General features: G+C 39.7%; 2 protein-coding genes across 2 annotated transcripts; one reads left to right on the top strand and one right to left on the bottom strand.

The window, feature by feature from the left end:
- Window positions 1-3405: 3405 nt before the first annotated feature.
- Window positions 3406-6885, top strand: mat2ab (methionine adenosyltransferase 2Ab). Its single transcript, XM_084945325.1, has 9 exons — window positions 3406-3663; window positions 4387-4464; window positions 4554-4676; window positions 4777-4889; window positions 4982-5125; window positions 5204-5422; window positions 5500-5682; window positions 6055-6188; window positions 6659-6885. Exons 1-9 carry the CDS (start codon window positions 3570-3572, stop codon window positions 6759-6761), a joined length of 1191 nt encoding a protein of 396 aa, XP_084801451.1. The 5' UTR covers window positions 3406-3569; the 3' UTR covers window positions 6762-6885.
- An 8316-nt stretch (window positions 6886-15201) lies between these two features.
- On the bottom strand, window positions 15202-21564 carry c12h2orf68 (chromosome 12 C2orf68 homolog). The gene is made up of 4 exons (XM_084945330.1): window positions 21329-21564; window positions 18861-18976; window positions 18599-18741; window positions 15202-18512 (listed from the first exon to the last, which is right to left on the bottom strand). Exons 1-4 carry the CDS (start codon window positions 21436-21438, stop codon window positions 18390-18392), a joined length of 492 nt encoding a protein of 163 aa, XP_084801456.1. The 5' UTR covers window positions 21439-21564; the 3' UTR covers window positions 15202-18389.
- Window positions 21565-21719: the final 155 nt, after the last annotated feature.

The raw sequence follows: 21719 nt of genomic DNA, 5'->3' as shown, positions 1-21719 counted from the left end.
AACAGTGAGTTAACTTGCAAAATACATTATAAAATGCAGTACCACAGTAATGTACCAAAGTACAGCACCATGCATAAAGTACCTGCTTTTTTTTTCTCCTACCACAATGGTTGCTTTTTCACTCCTTTTCAGTCCAGACTTTATCTTGACCATTTTCAGAAGAATGTATTTTCGTTTGAGCCACTTAATACTGCCTTATGAGTCTTTTTTTTTTTTTTTTTTTAAGGGACCTTTCTCAAGGAATTAACCAGTGTTGTGTCCACACATAACAGATGACAAACAATTTAAAATTGCATCTTTAGAGACTCTGTTAGGAACCTTTTCCAAAAACATATATTTTTCTTCCCAAAAAATCCCAAAGACCACAGTTTAACAGGCATAAAATAGTATTTTTCTGTAGCATGGTGTGCAGTGTGTCCTGAAAAAAATATGAGGAAACTGGATAGATGGAGGAGAAAGGCAGAAGACGCAGGTCCAAACAATTATTTGCGTGAAATGAAAGTCATGCTGTTAAGAAACAGGAAGACACAAGATCCGAGAGATGCAAATGACCCTTCAATGGAACCATGTTTGCTGCAGCCTCCTTAGAAATGGTCTCTGGTGACTGTTTCTCAATGTCGTTCTTAAGGAAGGGAAACAAGACATAAAGGCTAACGTAATGGAGGTCAGGAGTGAGTGTCTACACCCACATGTAAAACATAGTGGAGGCTGCATGGTTTGGGGCTACATTTCAGACAGTGGCATTTGGATCGTATTCAAATTGATTGAATTATAAAGATAAGTATCGTATCCACCATGCAGTACCATCTGGAAAGCAACTGATTTGCAATGGCTTAATTATTCAGTGTGACAATTATCCCAAACACACTGCCAGTGTAGCAAAAGCATACTTGGATAGAACACGACACAATGGCACACAATCAGTCATGGATTGGACCTCCCCAGAGAATAGAACAAAAGGCACCCAACAAAGAAGTGCATTGAATGTCCTTCAAGAAACCTGGAGAACTATTCTTGAAGGCTACTTAAAGAAATTACAAGAGAATTTCCTAAGAGATTTCATGCTGTGCTTGAAAATAAATGTGCTCATACCAAATATTGACTTTTAAGCCCACTGAAATTGTACAAACTCTGTTTTTGCCTTATGTTGTTATGTATGTTTGCACATGTTTAACAAGCTTAACCATACACTGAAAACTATATCTCTTTCCCATTTTACTAGCAAAACATAAAGAAAACCAGGCATGGCTCTGGGCTTTTGCAAAGAAATGACAAGAAACAGAGTCTACATTGTGAAATCCTTTGCACAAATTACTGCATATTCATATCTCCTTTGGGATGTCATTATAAAGGTAAATAGAGTAGCGGCACTACTGAGCTACATTCATTTCAAAGATAACAAGCAGTGAAGGGGACCTTTAGTCCATTATTAATCTAATGAAAAGAAATCAAAACTTCTTGATTTGCTATTGTTTGCTATTTTAGACTTTCTGACGTCTAAAATGGTCGGCAACAAACACATTGTGCAGAAAGCAACAGCAGGTACATCTTGCATCATACTTTTGCCCTGTGAAAGGAAACTGTCCACCCTGCACATTCATGATGAGTGCACTGATGCAACACTGTCGGGGACTGATTTGCTTGGTTTTGTGTCACTATACAAGGCAATACTGACCAAGCTAATAAATTCACAATGAAAATCCTCTGATTCAAAAGGCACTGTGGGAGGGTGGGTGTGGTCTAAACCTCTGTAAACACTATGTCACTGTGACTGTTATGTCACTGTAATATCTAATGAAAAAAATAGAAATGGATGCAGAATGTCAATATTCACAATGACATGCAGAATAGATTTATGCAAGATGTCTCAGCAAACAAGTGGTTCACTAAGATATTATGTAAGTGTTTCGTCAGCTTCTACATGCATATCAGATTTGTGATAAACTTATCTTTTGTGGGTAAAAAACAAAGATCTATGTATTCCTGTGAAGAAATACAATGTTCCCAAACTAAAGATAGATAGACTCTGGTCTCCTAAAGTGGAATGAAATCTTGTAAATCTTATTCTCTGCTTTGTTTTATGTTGTGACTTCTTTGCTTTTGTTTAAGTACTAAGTTTTAGAGATAATAACTAAATCCATCTGGGACTAACAAAGGTACAACATTCTCACAAAACATAGATGTTGATTATATTAAATAACAGGCCCTGGAGCGTGAGACAGAGAGAGGAGCATTTTTATTCTAATATAATCAAGTTGTGTTTAGATATAATATCCACAGCATCTGTTTCCCCCCCAACAGTCCAATTTTCATTGGTGGAAATGCATTTCCAGGTTATTCTGGCTGTGTCACCAGGGAAGCGAATGTTCTGATGTACCCACGATAGCAAAGCTAATGCAACTTATCAGATTAATTACGCCACTGCTGGTTTATACCAAACTTTAATAATTGTTTCCAGGAAACCCACTTCTCATCCAGTACACTTAAGCCTATGATCAAATACTTAAAAACTAAAATATGGCACTCAATGGGAGCTGCATGGAATTATACAAAACAAACATTACCTTATATCCGACTATTTACAATGCTTTCTATTTGTTGTCTAACCGGAATTTTTATTAGTCCAGCATACATGCGAGCTCAGCCCCAGTTGGTGCTCAATTTGTGGCCTGTAACTTGAGAATTCAATTTGAGTTTTTATATTTGTATTGGAAGACAACAATGCTGTATTCTTTTTTAGTCCAAGGCATTAATAAATTCAAGAAGGATGTGTTTGGGTGGAAGGCACCGATTTTCAAACTCTGTGCCACTTTAGAACCCAAATAAATGCTCCCCCTCTCCTCACCTTACAATTTTCACTCAGTCACTGGCAGCTCACTCTGACTGAAGCACCAAAATCTACTGTTTACACAGTTTATGCGTATTCAGCGTAGCTTCACTCCATATTTCCCCTTTGGTAGTCTGCCGCCACCCTATAATAGATCTATGCCTAAAAAGGAATTCCACGCACAGTTTCAGGAGTAAACAAAATAAGTTTATGATCTCAAAAGGAGTTGTTTTATAGTCAGATCAGAGCAAAAATGATTCTTTAATAGTTTTAGCTGTTAAAGGTGGGCTTCTGACCTGACCAAACTACCACATACGGTGGGACAACCTGGACGGATTTACAAGATCATCATTCTTGCCACACCTTCACACGTCCATATACTTTAGGTATTATACTATTATTTCTAGGGAAAAACCTGCATATCGGCCATGTCACTGTAGCATCTACTCGGCACGTGTTCGCTATCAAATTCAGCACAGCATTCTCGGTCGGTGCGGCCCCTTCATAGGCTCAGTGGTACGGTCCGCCTACTCGTTACGTCATGGCGTCTGACTTCGCAGGATAAATACAGCTGCTCTGCGCAATGAGGTTCAGGCTTGAGGATCGGAACACCGAGACGCTAGGGGTCGTCCTTTGAAGAGCTGGGAAAACCGCCGAGGCAGTGCCAGTAATACGTAATACCGACTAAAGACGTTACCAACCCCGTAATTTAACGTTTTCGTACCAGTGGCAGCCGTTAACGATGATGAACGGACAGATGAATGGTTTTCATAACTCCCTCATTGACGAGGACTGCTTCTTGTTCACCTCGGAGTCCGTCGGGGAAGGACATCCCGGTAAGACGCGAGATGTCGGCCTTCTATCATTCTGGCTGATGAAATAAGCTACATTTCTTGCTATTTTTTTAATAGTTTGTCCCACAAACTATAGCCTATTACTGTATTAAAATGAACAAATAGGGAGTGAAATGACAACATCGCGGCCCTTTTTTTTCCCCTTCTTGTACCTTGGCCGGCTTCGAGACCACGCGCTACTAGCTGATGTAAGCTAGCTAATCTTAAGTGAATAGGTCATTCTGTCGCATTCTGTCCGCCACCGGCAGCAAATGTAGCACAATAGTCATAGTAGACATGATGAAATTGTCATGTGAATTGTTTCTTATTTACAGTATCGTTATTCGTTTTAACTGGTTTAGTTATTTTTCTCATCCTGCCACCCGTCCCTATTCATGAAGCACGCAGCTGTTTGTGTAGGTGACTCCTAACGCAGTCGTCTTCATCCCTGAAGATGAAGATGGACTGCATTTTATCAGTCTGTCGATATGTAGTTGGTTCAAACATTTAGAAGTGTACCGTGCTTGCCTTCCGGTCTCCGTGGAGTTGCGCGGGCTCTCTTTGACGCCACATGTGCGCATGCTGACATGGCGACCGCCGAGACTCCGGTCTATTCCTCTTGAGTATGAAGGGGGACAGTTTGCGCCGACGTGCGGCATTTTACGTTTAGACCCTGTGATGTGATTGATGTTGCCGTTTACTCACGTTATTGTTTTTGTTTTTCAGACAAAATCTGTGACCAGATAAGCGATACAGTTTTGGACGCCCATCTGAAGCAGGATCCAGATGCCAAAGTTGCATGTGGTAAGTAAATATTTCCTATCTTGTTTGCTTTGGCTTTACTCCTGTGTTGAGACCAGGGTATTGAATTACATGTGAATTGCCTCATGCAGAGACCATTGCCAAGACTGGGATGATCCTACTGGCAGGTGAGATTACCTCACGGGCCACGGTGGATTACCAGAAAATTGTTCGTGACACCATCCGCCAAATTGGATATGACGACTCCTCCAAAGGTGTGCATCGCTTTACTGATTTTGTTTCCCCCTTCTTTTTTTTTTTTCTTCTTTTTTCTGTAAGGACTGTTCTTAAACTCCTACTGTGTGTTCTGCCTAGGTTTTGACTACAAGACCTGCAATGTTCTTGTGGCGCTGGAGCAGCAGTCTCCTGACATTGCTCAGGGTGTTCACATTGATCGCAATGAGGAGGACATCGGAGCTGGGGATCAGGTTAGTATTGGCCTGAGTGTTCTGAAACCACAAATACAACATGTTGTTGTCCTTTAACAGCTTTTTAAAACTATAATTGTCTCACTCTGCAGGGTTTGATGTTTGGATATGCCACTGATGAGACCGAGGAGTGCATGCCTCTCACAATCGTTCTTGCCCACAAGCTGAATGCCAAGATGGCTGAACTGCGCCGCAATGGCACCCTTCCATGGCTCCGACCAGACTCAAAGACACAGGTATTCATCATTTTATTTTCTAATTTTCACGAGCAAAATGGGTTGTTCTAAAGTTGCTCATTTTGTTTCTTTTCACAGGTTACTGTACAATACCGCCAGGACCGTGGTGCCATGCTGCCAGTGCGTGTGCACACTATTGTCATCTCTGTCCAGCACGATGAGGATATTTGCTTGGAGGAGATGAGAGATGCTCTGAAGGAGAAGGTCATCAAGGCGGTTGTTCCCTGCATTTACTTGGATGATGACACCATCTACCACCTGCAGCCCAGTGGTCGTTTTGTCATTGGAGGTCCACAGGTAAATACCTTTTCATGGTGTGTTTTGTTTATCGGGAGCTATTGAGCTTTGAGTTTACCTTGATTCCTTCATTGCAGGGAGATGCTGGCCTCACCGGACGTAAGATCATTGTAGACACTTATGGAGGCTGGGGAGCCCATGGTGGCGGAGCCTTCTCTGGGAAGGATTACACAAAGGTGGATCGCTCTGCTGCTTATGCGGCACGCTGGGTGGCCAAGTCCCTGGTGAAAGCTGAGCTTTGCAGGAGGGTGCTGGTCCAGGTGAGTGGTAGTGGTAGAAGCTGCGTTTCCCCCCCAGCGTGTTCAGAAACATTTTTTTATATTTTGTCCTATCAGATTTCTGGGTAGCTGTGGTTTCACTGTGCTCTAAAAGCTGGGTGTAGATTAGTGTTTGTGTTTGTTTTTTTTGTTTTGTTTTGTTTTTTTTTTTTTTTTTTTTTTTAAATCAGCTGAAAACTAATTTAAACCCCTAGCCCCATCTTCGAAAGGTTCATGTTCTCTGGGGAAAGTTTCTGTGGTGGAAACGCAGCCAAAACCCCCCAGTCTTTATTTCAGGGAGCAAGGCTGCAGCAGACTCCTGCCTGAAGTTTTCTGTTTTCCTGCTTGATATAATACATCTGTGTGCTGTATTAGGTGTCGTATGCCATTGGAGTTGCCCACCCCCTCTCGATTTCTATCTTCCACTATGGGACATCCCACAAGAGTGAGAGGGAGCTACTTGACATCGTGAAGAAGAACTTTGATCTCCGGCCTGGAGTCATCGTCAGGTAATGTATAACCTTTGAAGCCACCTCCTCACTGATAGCACAGCTCCTGGAGGATTGCTGTACCTTAGTTTCTCCAATCTGTAGTTTATTTACATTTTTATTATATCCAAATAAACTATATGTATATAGGGGGGGGGGGGGGGAAGTAATAAACAAATTGCATTAGGTTAAACACCTAGGCTTCAGTGGGGGCAAACAGCTTATTTAGTGGGGGGTCTTGTGTTTGGATTATTTAGCTCAGTTAGTGGTTTTATAAATGGGAGGAGTTTGGTTTCTGCAAGCTGCAATGTCCTGTGGTTAGCAGGGTAAGTGTTGAGTCTTCACGTTCCCCTCTTTACCAGCCAGCCATCTTAATTTATTTTTTTTTCGCTGTCGCCACTCCCCACCGGCTAATTCGAGTATTATGCCTGTGTGTGCATTTGAGGTCACCGGATGTGACTGCTGCTAAAGAGTCTGATTATGTATTCCAGGGATCTGGATCTGAAGAAACCCTTGTATCAGAGGACCGCAGCCTACGGCCACTTTGGCCGAGACTCCTTCCCTTGGGAAGTCCCCAAAAAACTCAAATACTAAACCTGTTAAGCTTTTACCCCCAGGCTTGTTGGTGTATACTACAGAGAAGCCTCCAAGGTTCCGGGGGTGAAATGCCCTTTTCTCTCATATTGGTACCATTTAACACATTAACCGCTTTCCTCACTCCACCTCCCTTTTTTGTCTTGTTACTGTTTTTCTGCTGATTGCAGTATCGTGCTGGGTCCCAGGAGGCATGCCTCAGAAACTTGATGTTTTAAAGAACTAGATGAGTTCCATGAACTCATGCACCGTAGTACTTACTGTTCTCCCACGTCTTGAGGTCCCCCCCGCTTCGTATTGTGATGCGCTGAGTAGCGGCGTTCAGCCCCCATTTTTGGCATTCCACACTCATCACTATCGTCACTATCACTGTCATGGCGGTAGTATAATAGGCTTTATGTGATATTCCTCTTAATTTACTGGTGCTACTAATGAGTCTGCATGACATCTAAAAGAGAAAAATAATTTCAAAGTCCTCTCAAGTGCATATTTGGAGTTGTGTGATCTGGCTGTGTCCCCCTAAAATTGTTAGCTTCTCTCCATTCCTCCTGTTGTCAGCCTGGTACGGTTGTTCCTTGACCCCCAGTGTTCATTTATCCTTTTTGTTAGCTTGTTTTCCCCTTATCCTTGTGGAGGATGCTAGAATGGCACAATTTAAAATTCAAGGGTTGTTGCTGTTTTCACTATTTAAAAGAAAAAAAGAAAATGCTATGCATTGCAGGCTAAGGGGCAAGCCAAATCCTAATTATTCAAGCTCTTAAATGAGCATTAGGCCTCAGACACCCCTGCAGACCTTTGCTGTTTTCTGACGTAATACAGAAAAGTCAGAAGCTGCTGTCACTGCTCTGGTCTGCAGAGGTTTTGATTGTACTTGAAGGTTATGGGGAAAATTGAATTGCTTATGCATTGAAATTCAATTTTAAACTAGTCATTAAAAAAAAAACTAGTTTCACTTGATTATTTTTTTTTTTTAAATTTTTTTGTATGGTTTGAAGTGACCTAAAGACTCCATTTCCCTCAAGTATATAGATGGCAGGTGTAGCTACAGAGAAACCTGTTTCATCTTTGTCCTTAGAGGGGTGTGTTCTTTGCCACAGTCTTATTGGCTAGGAATTAAACCTCAACACTATTTATTTGTTCTCTGAAACTCGGTGTGGATACAGAGAAGCCGAAATTTCAGAAGGCAGCTTTAAACAAACTTGGGTATTAGGTGTTGACTTTCTTGTGACGTGGTCATTTTGGTGTTTGGCTTGAGGCTCCAGAGTGTTGTACAGAAAAGCTTTGGACTGCCTCGGCAAGAAAGTGTCACTGGCTAATTGTAAATGACTATTTTACAACAGTTTTTTATTTTTGGACTGCAGAACTTATTTTTTTAGGCAGGTTATTTATCAAAAATCCCATTTTTAAAATATCTGGTGCAATTATTTTATATTTTTTTTTTGGCTCAAGCCTATCCCCGTTACTGTGATGGCAACATTTGGTTGGTGTAGTACAGAGAAACCAGCCTTGTTTACATGTCCATCTCATGTGTGGGATAGAAGTTTTAGTTTTGGTCCCTTTTTTACTACTCGGAGGTCATCCCGTTGGCTATAGTAAGAGTGCCTTTTCTATTTCCTCTGCTCCCATTTGCTTTTCTCCCCACCACCAACATGCGTTCAACTTCCAAAGGAACACGTAGCTCATTCTGTATTAAACTTCATGTCTGGACTGGGTAGTTTCCTTCTCTGTAATAAACGACTACACCTCTCCAATGTGTTTTGTGCTTTTTTTTTTTTTTTTTTTTTTTTTAAATTTATTTTAGTTGGGGCTGTAAAACAACTCAACTGTGACATTTTAAGAATTGTGATGCAGGTTGATTCAGGCTCGGGGTCCAAAGGTGGTGCTGGAGTCTTGAATTCAGATTGCAGTACAATGTGGTTGTGGGTGGGGAGGAAACCCTCAAAGATTAATGTTGATCATTAACATTGGCTTGTAAATCTACAAAATAAAAATGGGTTTATAAATAAACTCCAATCCAAATGGATACATGTAGGTCTCCAGTACACATTACCTCTTAGTCACTTTGTTTAACCGTTTGGCATTCATCATTGGGGTCACTGGTAAGGCTAGCATCACTTAACCGGGGGAACTAAAGGAGTTTCAGGGCCACTGGACCAGTTTCAGCCCTGAGCAATGTTCGCTGTGGTCTTTTGATTTGTTACTAGCAGCTGTCAGAACAAGATAAAAGTCAATAGGTCATTTTCATGTGACTTGGAACACAACCAACACCCTGGCTGAGGTTTTGAAGCTCAAATTGTAGCTGATAATTTGGTTATATGGTAGGTAGTGGGAATGGAGGTTGCTCCAAAGAATAATTTGACCTGTGTGCCCTCCCACCCATCACACACACGCATGCTACCAAGCAACAACAATGTGGTACCAGTTGTGGCAGGGCAGATAATACTGGGCACACCCAAAATGGTTTGAGGGGAAAAATACAAACATTTAAAGATAGTTTTAACAGTCAGGGCTGCACTCTGTGTACCAAGCAAAACTGACCTCATGTGCATTCATCACGTTATGCCAATAGCTCCTTAAATTCTACATGTTTCTGACAGAAAATCAAAGACTTTATACGCACTGAGTCACATAAAAGCGAAGCCACTTGTACTGTTTCAAAACGGACTGAAAACCTTTGGGTATGCATACCTGTATAATAATAAAGATGGACAATAATGCATCATGATCTGGTTACGGCAATAAAGATGAATGAGGTTAAATAGCTGAGGTCAACCATCCAAAGCAATAAACAGTGAAGAAGACAGTGCAGGCAGGGTCCGCGGTAATGTGTGGCTGAAAGATGGCAGTGAAGGTTTACAAGATGGCTGGGAAATCTGTGTGGACACGATTGGAAATAAATACACCAGATGGACAGCTCAGGTTGAGTGCTTTGGAGACAAAGAGAGGAAATGCGAATGTGGCCAGAAGAGGAAAAAAAACTGCATAGCTCCTGCTGCCTTAACCTTTAACAAAGAAAATCGCGCAAGATAATTTGTGGTGCAAGTCTTCAGTTAAGTTCAGCTCATGTTCGGCAGTTACATAAGACACACGTAATGTATTCTAACCTGCCAGCCAGGTGTATGCAACACCTGTATGGCAAAAAGGAAGGAGCTGTCTTCACTTGTTTGTGTAACGAGTTCCAAAACTAACTGATTACAAAACCATGTTTTGGTTTCATTGCTTGGTGCTGGACTATTCATTCCAGCATGTTATTTAATGTAAGTGATCCTGTACACATAAAGAAATAACTTTAATAAAAGAGGTTTGCAATGTTGCGTTTTTTTGGTTTTCATATCGCTTCCTCTTCCAAATGGAAAGTTTAATACCTAAACTGTACACACTGAAAAAAATGAATGTGTAATGTAATTGACCTCTTACCTATGAGTCAACATCCAAGAAGATCAGGAGATCCCACAGTTAAAGATTGGGTTTATTGACGAGTAGTCAGTGATTGTGAAATCTGCGACACAGCTAGCTGGGTTTGTGTAGTGATTATACTTTAAAATCTTTATTCATTTACTTTTCTGCTCTTTCAAAATGCCTGTTCAGTTAATGATTTAACTAGGGAAATTCTAACATTGAGACTATTTTTGCTTTTTTCAAAACAGGGTCAGGTCATAACTACATTCTTCAGCGCACTTTATTTAGGTTAAGAGTGATGTTCACATGTCACAGTGAACCTTGAATGGATAGCAGAACAGCTTGCTCTGTGACACGTCGACCATTTCCCAGCCCTTCAGTCACGTAATCACTGTAACTCAAGCCTAAACTTGGGAAACTATTGTAAATCAACACCCAAATAGTATAAAGGTAGCTGTAAGTGTAGGAAACGCACAAGGTGAAGATTAGTAGGGAAAGACCTGCAGATATAGGAACTAAGAATTTAAGATTGAAAGCATTTACAGAACCATCGACATTCTGTGTCTATACAAAGGCGATATTATCAGGAGCATAGCAATATTGTCAAATATCTAACCAGCCAGAAGCTTTTATATATAGGCATATTAACTCATGAAGAGCTTCACTGTTAAGTTATTAAGTTATGTTGGTTGTTGTGTTTTATGAGCTGCAGCTTTTTCACACAGACAACTTGTTTTGCTCATCTTCACCACTTAAGATTAGTGGTGAACTGTAAAATCCATTCATGAAATACAGTACAGTAAAAAAAAAAAGTCATTAAGCACTCAACTCAACAAATTTGCAACCTCTAAATACATTATACATAATAATAATATTACACTTATACTTCCTCATCCTGGAAACATGATTAAACCTTGCAATTCATATTTATGCTACTTTTAAATGATCAAAGTCCCCAAAACAAAGCATATCCCTCCAGAGCTATGACCTACCCTACGACCTACCAGCCAATGATTTCTGCAAATGCACATAATCTGCTAAAGAATTGCTTGAAGAGCATTAGAAAGGACCAAAGGCATTGATGGAGCCTCCAAACCTCCATATTCTGTTTTTGAGGATCTGCAGGATCAACACAAGATCCATAGAGACCAACAAACCAGCACCACACACCACAGGACACCTCAGATGGTCCCATGTCCATGCTGTTTTGGAGGCAAAAAGCTGAGTTCATAAATAAACATCTGTTTATAAAGTTTAGGGTGCTTATATAGAGACTGTAAAGAGTACCGATTAAATAGATAATCAGTATTAACATTAATAGATAATTAGTACTAACGCGTCCATACAAAAGGCTTCTTTAAAAAGGCTAAAAAATGCTGCCACCATTTTTTAAAACATGCGTCTTTAAGTAAATAAGTATATCAAAGGGAATATACAGTGTAAACCTTTGAGAAATCTGTAATCAGTAAAAGAGAATGACATGTTAAAGTACAGTTTGCCTTTGCTCGTCAGAAGTATAGTTTGGAATCAACTGTTTGACACTGTCATTTGCCTAATTTGTGTCCAGTTGTACACCAAGTATAAGTCTGAGCACAGCTCATATCTGTGTTTGGCACTGAATGTTCTAAATAATCCACCTTACACTATAACCTGCCATTCAGACAAAATGCAAGTTGATTGTAGCATGCATTTACCCGATTGTGTGATTTTTATTTGTTATTTATTTTTTCACCGTTTCTTTGCATATGCTTTGGGTGAATTTGTTTGAACTTCAAAACTGTTAAAACATTGCGGTGTCTTAATGGACTGACTAATGGTTTGCTCGATACCTTCCAAATAAGTGATCGTAATGTGTCTGAAATGTAAAAACAAATCCATGGTTGTGTAAGTAATGAGCAATGACCCTGAAGCAAATTCAAAACACTGCAATTTGAGCTTCAAAGGGGAACATGTCCCACCCTTTCTTAACCGAAGATAATATTTCCAGTTACATCTCAGAACTCATCAGTCACTTTGAAAAGGTTGAGCACCCGTTTCAGCTACATTTGAAGTTGTTAACCAGAGCAAAGCTTACAACAAATTGATGAGATCATAGTAATGATTAATAAATCAATAAAATGACATAAAATCCTAATTTAGCAGTTTGAAAGGTTTGCACAGATATTTCTTTTATTATCAAACACCCTTGAAACTTTATGATGTGATATTTTAGTCATTTGTACTGTTGGCATTCTGTTGTGAAACATGTCATTGTTAGCATCCAACACCAAGTAATATGTTAATTACAGTTTTGTAATGAAAGCAATAAAAAGGCCAAATATGGTCTGAGAAGATTCTGTTGTCATTCCTAATCACACCAGAATGTCGGACAAGTTCGGGCAGTTCACACAGCTCGCTGCTAAAAGGAAATGGCAAACAACTGTTAAGAAAAATATTTGCCTCCGGAGACAGGTGTATGCAAAGAATTTAGACTGAGCCGCTTAAAATGTTTAAAGTTTAAAGTGAGAAAGGGTAAATGCAACCAAATAAACAATAAGGGCCTGATATCCACTTACGAGGACATTATACTGCCTCTGTTTTATCAAAATTTAAAACAAATGTCCTCATATGTGGCTCTCATTTTTCTTAGAAACAAAAATCAGGTTAAAGAAAAAAAATCTGCTGATTCTTTGTTTTTACATACATTGGGTCTCAATATGCCCAAATATAATAAAAATAAATAAAAATGCATGCCATGGAAGAGTTCGGAGTTAGGAGGTTAAAGGTTAAGTTTCATTTTTATTTTGAAAACTTAACATAAAAAAATCCCCTGCAGTTTAACCTGTCGATGACCTGCTGAGGGAACGTCACATTGAATGGAATATTATGCTGAGAACAGTTTTTCCTGTACTGAAGGCTTCACTCCAAATCATGTAGATTTGGAGTAAAAGTCTGTGCAGGCCCTTTAGCAGCGTGCGAGCTGTTTGACCATTCTGTAGTCTGCACATTTGGTTTGTATGCTGCGGATTTTTAAACGTGCGTATGCATACTTTTGCCAAAAACGAGGAGAACATAGATTTGAAAGAGTTAGATTTAGCACCTATGGGTATGTTTGTGTTAATGATTTAAAAAAGGACACATTTCTACTAAAATATAGCATACAGCACTAAATTTTTCACTCACATTACTTAGCATCACATAGTTGCTGCAGATTTGTCAGCTGCACATCTTTAACTACATCCCATCACAAAGGCACTCTGTTGGACTGAGATCTGGTGAGTGTGATGCCATTTCAGTATAGGGAAGTGTCGTGTTACAAAAACAAAACAAAACAAAAAAACAGTTTAAGATGATAAGGGTTTAATGGACTGGTTCTTGTATGGAGCTTTTCTACTCTACTACGCACTATATACTACGACATCCCTCATTCAAACAATCAGTTTTTATTTGCTTTCTAGTTCATTCACACACATTCACACTCCCATGATGGACCGCAACTTGGAGTTGAGCATCTTTTTCAAGGATACTTTGGCATGATTGTCAGCCAGGGATTGAAGCACTAACTTTTTGGTTAGTAGATGAGCTGCTTAATCTCCTGAGATGATCTGAGTTTTGTGAGATGGCACGTTATCCTGGTGAAAGCAGCGATCAGAAGATGGGGACACTATGGTCATAAAAGGATAGATATGGTCAGCAACAATACTCAGGTAGGCCTCAGTTGGTACTAAGGACATACGCCCACACCATTACACCACCACCACCACCAGCCTGAACCACTTATACAGGCAGGATGGATCCATGCTGTCACGTTGTTACATTGAATTCTGACCATGCCTTTTGAATGTTGCAGCAGAAATCGAGACTCATCGAGCTCATATGTTGGTCAACATTTTCCTGATCTCCTATTGTCCAGTTTTGGTAAGTGTGTGTAATTTATAGCTTAATTTTCCTGTTCGTAATAGAAGTAGCACCCAGTGCGGTCTTCTGCTTCTGTAGCCCATGTGCTTAAAGAGATGCTCTTCTGCACACCTTTGTTGTAACTAGTGGTTATTTTATTTATTGTTGCCTTCCTATCAACTTGAAGCAGTCTTCCCATTCTCCCCTGACCTCTGGTATCAACAAGGAATTTGCTGCTCACTGGATATTTTTCCTTTTACAGATGAGTCTCTGTAAACTCTAGACATGGTTACGTGGGAAAAATAAGTAATTTTAGTTAAGGAGGAGTTGAACAGGTATACCTAATGAAGTTGGGTGTGAGCGTATTAATTTTTCTACTGCAAAGGTCAAACTTTAACTGAGAATTACTATATGCTGAGCAAGAGAAGCCTTACTGGAAATAACTTCTAGGAACCTCTCCCTTTCCCTTTTACGGAGGACTGGATGTACTTCTTGACTCTGAAATTTAGCCTTGCACATACAGTTACAGTCAAGTTCTGCTACTCGAGTAACATCACTAGACTTCTTGGACCCAAATTGTGGTTACTGGTCATACTGCAGCAGCTGTGCATTTCCACTACTGCGCTCAACAGCCAAGCATCTATATTTAACCGAATGTTAGTAGAGGGGAGCTCATACTTGCACAGCCTTGAATGGGCAAGAAGACTCACCACGGTAACAGTACCATGGTACCAACAGAGGCTGTTGCAACTGAAAAGCACTGAGAACTAATTAAAGGAAAAAGGCTTGGAAGCTTGTTTTTCAAGAACAATGCACCACACACACTAAGCAGATCTTTTTTTCTTATGTAGCAACGTGCTGATAAAGCTTTAGCCTTTAATTGGTGGTCGACTTAAGCATGCTGCAAGCGGAATACAGTCATAGTGAGAAGGGCAGAGGCAGGTCAGCTGTTTAGTTGAAGTCACTGGCATTCACTGTCAGGATTAGATGACAGCTGATACAATATCTGTATGTGTTTGCTGTTGCTCTACTGTACTTTTGCAGAAAACTGGACTTCCTCCTCCAACTTTTCTGCACAAGATGTTCGCCTTAATTTAGCTTTAAACTGTTAACAAAGGGCGAAATAAAATGTGAACTTGCAAACCACAAGGGAACTCAAGAGTGCTTTGTTTTTCAGTTACACATTTAAAGATGAGGCTTTTGTAACACATTTGTTTTTAAAACGAAAATGCATCGTCAGCTAGCAGTTAGTTTTTTTTGTCACAGTATGTATTACATGATTTGGCTGTTTAGAAAGACAGGTTATCTTCACAGTATCTTATACCGACAAAGTGCAGTTACAAAGGTACAGTAGATAACAAGGTAACTGTGAATCAAACAGAGTCATTGTTGGTTCCAAAGTTGTGCAATTGTGTTTTTTGGGGGTGGTTGGAAGTTCTTTCAAAGTGTTATGACGGTGAGATTAAGTAATCCAGCCTAAATTCTCTGATCTGTTATGTAACATCCGTCTCCGAGACCGCTCCATTTGGTTGAGAAAAGTTCCCAAGCCAAATGCTAAACCTCAAATGCTGATCTCATTACAAATTTCAAGATGCGTTTTATTATAGTATACGATGGTATAAAGTTGGATTTCTATTTATTTACAAGAACATCAAAAGCAAGAAAAAAAGAAGAGAAATTCGGACGCATGGTCAGGTGATGTGGCTCGAGGGTCTCGCTGTAATGATTTAGCCGGCAAAGTAAACAGAACTCTAAACTCCCCAAACATTGAGGGGTCAGATATTGGATGCTAGGTTTGACAATAGTGCTCTTGTTGACAATATTTCAGTTCAAGTGTTTAGTACTTCAGTAAATAAATCAAGACAAACAATGTGATGTAGGCCCTGATAGTAGAGAAGCTGAATGGCTGGCTGATTTTGACATTGGGTCAGTATGTTTGTTAGTGGAGTGTATGAACATCTACTGTATGTAAAAAAATAAAGACAATACAAACTTGCACATTCTTGCAAATAGAAACTGTATGTTTATGGTTTCTGGATTTTTCTTGATTTGTCTTTTTTTTTTATTTTTTAAATAATACAGCAGTAGATGGGAAAAGAGTCTAACCAGTGCTGTTTACCACAATGGCTAACCAATTGGTGCTTTGCTAAACTGCATAATTTCACCCCATAAAAGCTTTTCACAGGCAGAATTAACGTACGGAAGAAAAGGTTATGAGTTACATAATTTTTAATGATAAGCTACACTAAGGGTCGGGTATTGAATTGTGAGCTGTGATTGGGCTATTTCAGCCAACTGGAAATCTGTGTAACTTTAGATAATCTGCTGAGCAGCAGAGTAGCTACCCTGGGAATGTGTCTCCCTCCTTCAGTCACATGCTGCTTAAGAAATGAAAGCAAGCTGGAGGAGGGCGTTGACGGCCTGAAGGGGAGTGTTTCGGTTCAGCCAATCAATTTGCAGAGCCCACTCCTCCTTGACAAGGCTTTGTGTAATATTTGGCCCGCCCTGTGATCAGAGGATGAAGTTTGCATATCTTCGTACGTCAATAAAAACAATGTATTAATCTCCCACTATGGTGTGGCTCAACAATTTATCTGTCTAAATGTCAAGTCAGTTTTGTATTTTTCCATAGCCAGGGAAGTGGAGCTTCCCATTTTCATTTTCGAGTTTGATAGGAGACAGACATTTTAACATGTGCATGCTATCGGCCTTTTAGGGGGACAGACCTTTTTTTCCTCGTGTTTTCTTGAATAACTGATAGACATCCGTTTTAAAATGAATCCTGTCGTAGCTGTCAGGTGGGGTTTTACGAATCATAGGAATTTGACTTGAGGCATTTTCACAATACATCACTAGCGAGTTCCAGCTTGCTTGGTTAAGTCAAAGTAGAAAAACAAATCATAAACTACTGCTCCAGGTAAAAAGGTGGGGAAAGAAATAACATAACAGTGGGAAAAAAGTTATACAAAAATCACAATTGCTTAAATAATATGAGAACAGGTACAACTTCACACAAACTAATCACTCCTTTTGGTCACAAGATGAACATCTGCTTTGTCACAGAAAACTCAAGTTCATATTTTAGAGCTCTGCATAGCAAAATATAAAACTGCCACTTGAAATCTGAACTCTACAAATTAAGAGTTTTTCCTGTGTATAGGAGGCTATATATTGTTGGACAACCAGCCCCAATGAGATGAGATTTCTGACAAAGCAGAGGACAGAAGCTCTGACTGAAGTGCACAAAGATCCTGAAATGGATACAAACCTAAGGTGCTACTCCATGTACAGCAACTTGCCACCTAATTCTTCATAGCCCCTCATTTCTTCAAAGTATTTTAGTCAAAAAGTCAAAAGAGGGGAAATATTAGAACAATTCAAAGTGCCCTTTTTATGGAAACTAAACTGTTTAGTAGGTCTCTGTAGAAAAATGCATTCTTTATACAGAAGTACAGAGTAAAACCTGATTTAAACAGAAGGAAAACTACAGCAGAGGTCTGTGTGGTTATATGACTGATGCTGCCACCTGCTGAAAATGTGATGTGAAACATTTGTCAAATCAAACTGATGCCGTATTTTTCTATGTCCCAGTATTATATTCATGTTTAAAATCAGAATCTCTGTCATATAAGATGATAAGAAAAAAAAAGTGGTGCTCAGCACCATAAAACTGGACAGCAATGCATGGCTTTTATACATTTTATATGTAAAGTGTCATCCTCAAAAAGATATTACAGTATCAAAAATAAGCCTCTCAACAATCCAAAATAAATCAGCACTGAAACCTACAGAACAGTTACCAGCCCAACATCTACTAAACTCGGACTTCAAAACTAATTTCCCTCATTTCTTAAACACAGGATTGCTGACAGACCGATAATCAGCTAAAAACACTTCGCACAAAGAGTTCAAATCTTAATTTAACAAAACAGAATCTTTGTAAACACAAGAATCACAGGACACGGAGGACAACACTTTTAGGACTCTGTGCTGAAGAGTACCTGCTCTTTCTAAATGTAACTATTAAAAAAAAGTAACAATTTTAAAAATGTCCAGTCAACTTAAATGTGTCCTCAGTATGTGAATCAGAGAATAACACAACTGTCCAAGGTCAAGAATTGCAATTAAACCTGAAAACAACTCCCAGCCATAAACTGTGCTCTTCCGTCTTGCAAAAAACAAAAAAAAAGGCCTGAATACAAGTCTCCATGTTAGATCTCTGCTGACAGTCACTCTAAATGATCCTTCTTATACCCTTAACGCACAAGAGTGCTCTGGAGGAGTGCAGAACTGCAAACGAAGCATTACTCCTCTTTGTGTGGAGCTCCTTTATGGTCGTAATCGGTTGATTGCTCAGCGTTTGTCTCGCCTTTTATCAATTTCCTTTCGAATTCGAACCTTCAGAGCTGCCCTCATGGCTACATCCAGGATGTTCTTCTCTGCAACACGTTCTACCACCTTCTCAGGCTTGTCTTCCTTCAGAAACAGAAGGCATTTAAAGGAATTACACACAGGAAATGACCAAAGAGCTGAAAACACCATAAAAAGAAATCGGCATTAACCTTGTGCACAAGGATGGATGTAATGGTACCAGAATCTGCTTCATATTCAAGCCAAAAGAGTTCAGTCCCACTGGCGTCAGTCTCTGTGCTTGATCCACTCTCGTTTTCTTCAGCATCAGCACCGGCCCCTGGCTCTGAACCATCTGAACAATGAGCGCACACACACACACACACACACACACACACACACACACACACATTATCTTCCTGCTAATGGGTGCACAATCAGCACAAAAGTCAAGAGAAAGCACATCAGTCTTACGTCTTCTTCTAGGATGGTACACTTGCATGTCAGGTCGACGGGGTCTTCGAGGGGTTGTGGTGTGTCTCCGCCGCTGAAGCTCTTTGGCTTGCTTCACTTCTTTATCATAGTCATCTCTGGAGAAAGGGAATCAAAATTTTGTTAATGCAGAAAATGTGACAACTTGGTTGTTCCATGGCATATGAATAAATAAATAATAAAAATAAAATAAAACCTAAATCAAGAACATGTAATAAAAAATTTGTTCATTCAAAAAGAAAGAAAAGAAAAGATTAAGCCTCAGAAATATTTTTAACTCTTCCCTGTGATGCTCTCATTTTCATCTTACTGTTAATTTTACCTGGCTTTTTTTTTTTTATTACATGAAATTAATGCTAAAACAGCAGAATGAAACAACCGCATTTAATAATAACCTGTCATGTGGACTACTATCAAAGTCACAGATTGCAGAATTCTCCATTTATTCAAACCCAAGCATTAATGGATTAACACTGTTTTTTTAATTGTGATTTTTGACTTGACTAACCACTGTATACAGAGGTCACCTTTTAAATAAAATTGAAAGACACTGACAGCAAATGCCCCTTTTTACCAGTCAGCCAGTCTTCAGCCAGTATTGAGAAGCTTAAATACAGGCTAGCAATGTAATTTGGGGATTTTCTTTGAACTGTTTTTTTGTGTGTGAAATGATTCATGGACATGATATCCATGCCTACATATGCATGTATGTAAATTTCTAAGTTTGTTGTATAGTTCAGAAAATGCATTATGAAAGTAGGTCGTTCCTATGTAAATTTGGCACAAAAAGTAAGGTCCATTATTTCTTTCTTGTAACAATGCACCTTGCGAATAAATCTCATACCGTTGGAAGCCTTTTTATTTGCCCTTCAGTAGTCCCACATTTCTAAGGAAAATGCATTTTTCCTAACATATGCATTGAATGATCAGCAGAGGTGAGTATGGGGGTTGTGCCATGAAAAACCTGCTAAATCTTCTCTGCCAATACCAAACAGCCTATTCTACTATTGACTCTTGTTTGGTGGTGCCTACTGAACTAGATGATTTAGGTCTTAAATTTTTTTTAGCAATTTTTTAATCCAAGAAATATGGGGCTATGCATGCAGCAATAACCATACGCAGCCTCAACAGCTTGGCATCTTCTACGCTGGTCACCGGCTTGGTCCACATCCAAGCTGATCACATAACTGTTCAACAGGGTCAGGACTTCAGGTAGGACATTCCATCCACTTCACTCCCAAAGACCGGAGCTGAGGTGGTCCGCTCTGTTGTGGTGACCACCATTTGCAGAATCTCATCTCAATATCTCTTGCCTTGAGATTGGCTCAAATTTTGGCAAGCCTCGTTTTTCCACCGAAGGAGATGCTGCCCCACGTTATAACACTGCCTCCACCAAAAGCTGCTACCCTATCAGTGCAGCAATCAGCACAGTGTCCCAGTGCACATGTTGCCAACAGCAGCGCAAATTTGCCTGATGGTGAACAGCAGTCATGGCAAGCCTCCTGGCAGCCCTATGACACCGGAGTCTGTTGGAGTCTGTTCTGGATTTTCTGGGTAGAGCGCAGTCAGTCATACTGTTCTGCAAACCTTGACTGAAAATCTACAGAAGACTGACTTCTGTTCCAAAGTGCTGACAGGGTGAAGAAACAGTCTTCTTATTGTGTCGTCTTCTTGGGATGCCCATTTCGTGGCCTGTCTGACATCCCGCGTCAAATAGAACTTGGCCTTTAATTTGGATAAGGTACTTGAAGTTGCCCTATTGGCACGTACCCTGTAAGGTCCACGATAACAGGTGGTGCTAATCCGGCAACAATCAGACACCTGCCTGTCTGTATCCGGGATACCAGAATCTCAAAACAAGAGTCAGTAGCAGAAAAAAAACTGTTTAGGATTCACAGAGAAGATTTGCCAGGTTTTTTCATGGGCACACCCCACAAGTGGCACAATTTAAGAGGACATAAACAGACTTTATAGTGAAATATCACTTATTTTCAAAAGCCAAATACAGATTTTCCTTACCTTTTGTGCCAAGTTTACTTGCTATACTGAAATGCATTTCAAAGAAACCTACAAACAAAAACATTATAGAAGTGAAGTGATGTGTTTAATTGCTTTCCTAGTATTTTTTGGGGTCTGTCGTGTTTTCTGTCAAAAACAAGTTAAAAATGACCCCCCTGTTAACAGATGCACGCACCGATTGAACTCAGTTTTTTTCAGTGTGCAATTGTTTATCATTTTGCTTCTCAGCATCTTAAATCAAAGAGAACTGGTCACCAGGCCTCTGCGACCTCCCCATATATTTTAGCTCCGAATGTAAAAGCGTGTGTGTTAATAACAAGATAACATTCACTTAATCATAAAATTACTTTTCACTACTAATAACAACGATTATGTTTTTAGCTGAATGACCTATTGCACTAGCATACGCTAATAGCAGCTGAGGAACTCGCCTAGCAATCTGGTTCCTCCGGATATGGTGCAGGAAGCCGTGGCTCATATCCAAGCGGCCACCTGGTTTGTATTTCAGCTCGTGGACCCCCTCTTCTCTTAAAACATCCATTTCAGCAAACCGCTTCCAAACAAAGTCAATATTTAAGCACTACTGATTGCAACAAGTCCCAATCAGAGCACTGTGAACGGTCAAAAAGCTATATAGCTACGGCTAACTAACGATAACATGTTGTCCAATTATAATGCTCCCTGAGTTAATAAAAATGTTATAACTAAATTGCACACGATAAACAAATACCCATACATGACAAACCTTTATATATATATTATATATATATAAAAGACAAACAAAGGTCCAGTTAGAGTTCAGAAATTAGGCAAGTTATTATA

Source organism: Perissodus microlepis, chromosome 12 (assembly GCF_051167445.1).
Source record: "Perissodus microlepis isolate ML-2025 ecotype Zambia chromosome 12, ASM5116744v1, whole genome shotgun sequence".
NCBI lineage: Eukaryota > Metazoa > Chordata > Actinopteri > Cichliformes > Cichlidae > Perissodus > Perissodus microlepis.
The sequence above is the reverse complement of the archived record's forward strand: the minus strand, read 5'-3'. Positions and strand labels throughout refer to the sequence as shown.

Bases quoted from the DNA above. Each gene is read 5' to 3' on its own strand.
- c12h2orf68 (XM_084945330.1), bottom strand. From the start codon at position 21,438: ATGGATGTTTTAAGAGAAGAGGGGGTCCACGAGCTGAAATACAAACCA. The intron at 18,977-21,328 runs GCGAGTTCCTCA...CCCTTTCTCCAG, and splicing joins CGGAGGAACCAGATTGCTAG to AGATGACTATGATAAAGAAG. The intron at 18,513-18,598 runs GTTAATGCCGAT...CTGTTTCTGAAG, and splicing joins CATCCATCCTTGTGCACAAG to GAAGACAAGCCTGAGAAGGT.
- mat2ab (XM_084945325.1), top strand. From the start codon at position 3,570: ATGATGAACGGACAGATGAATGGTTTTCATAACTCCCTCATTGACGAG. The intron at 4,677-4,776 runs GTGTGCATCGCT...TGTTCTGCCTAG, and splicing joins ATATGACGACTCCTCCAAAG to GTTTTGACTACAAGACCTGC. The intron at 5,683-6,054 runs GTGAGTGGTAGT...GTGCTGTATTAG, and splicing joins GCAGGAGGGTGCTGGTCCAG to GTGTCGTATGCCATTGGAGT.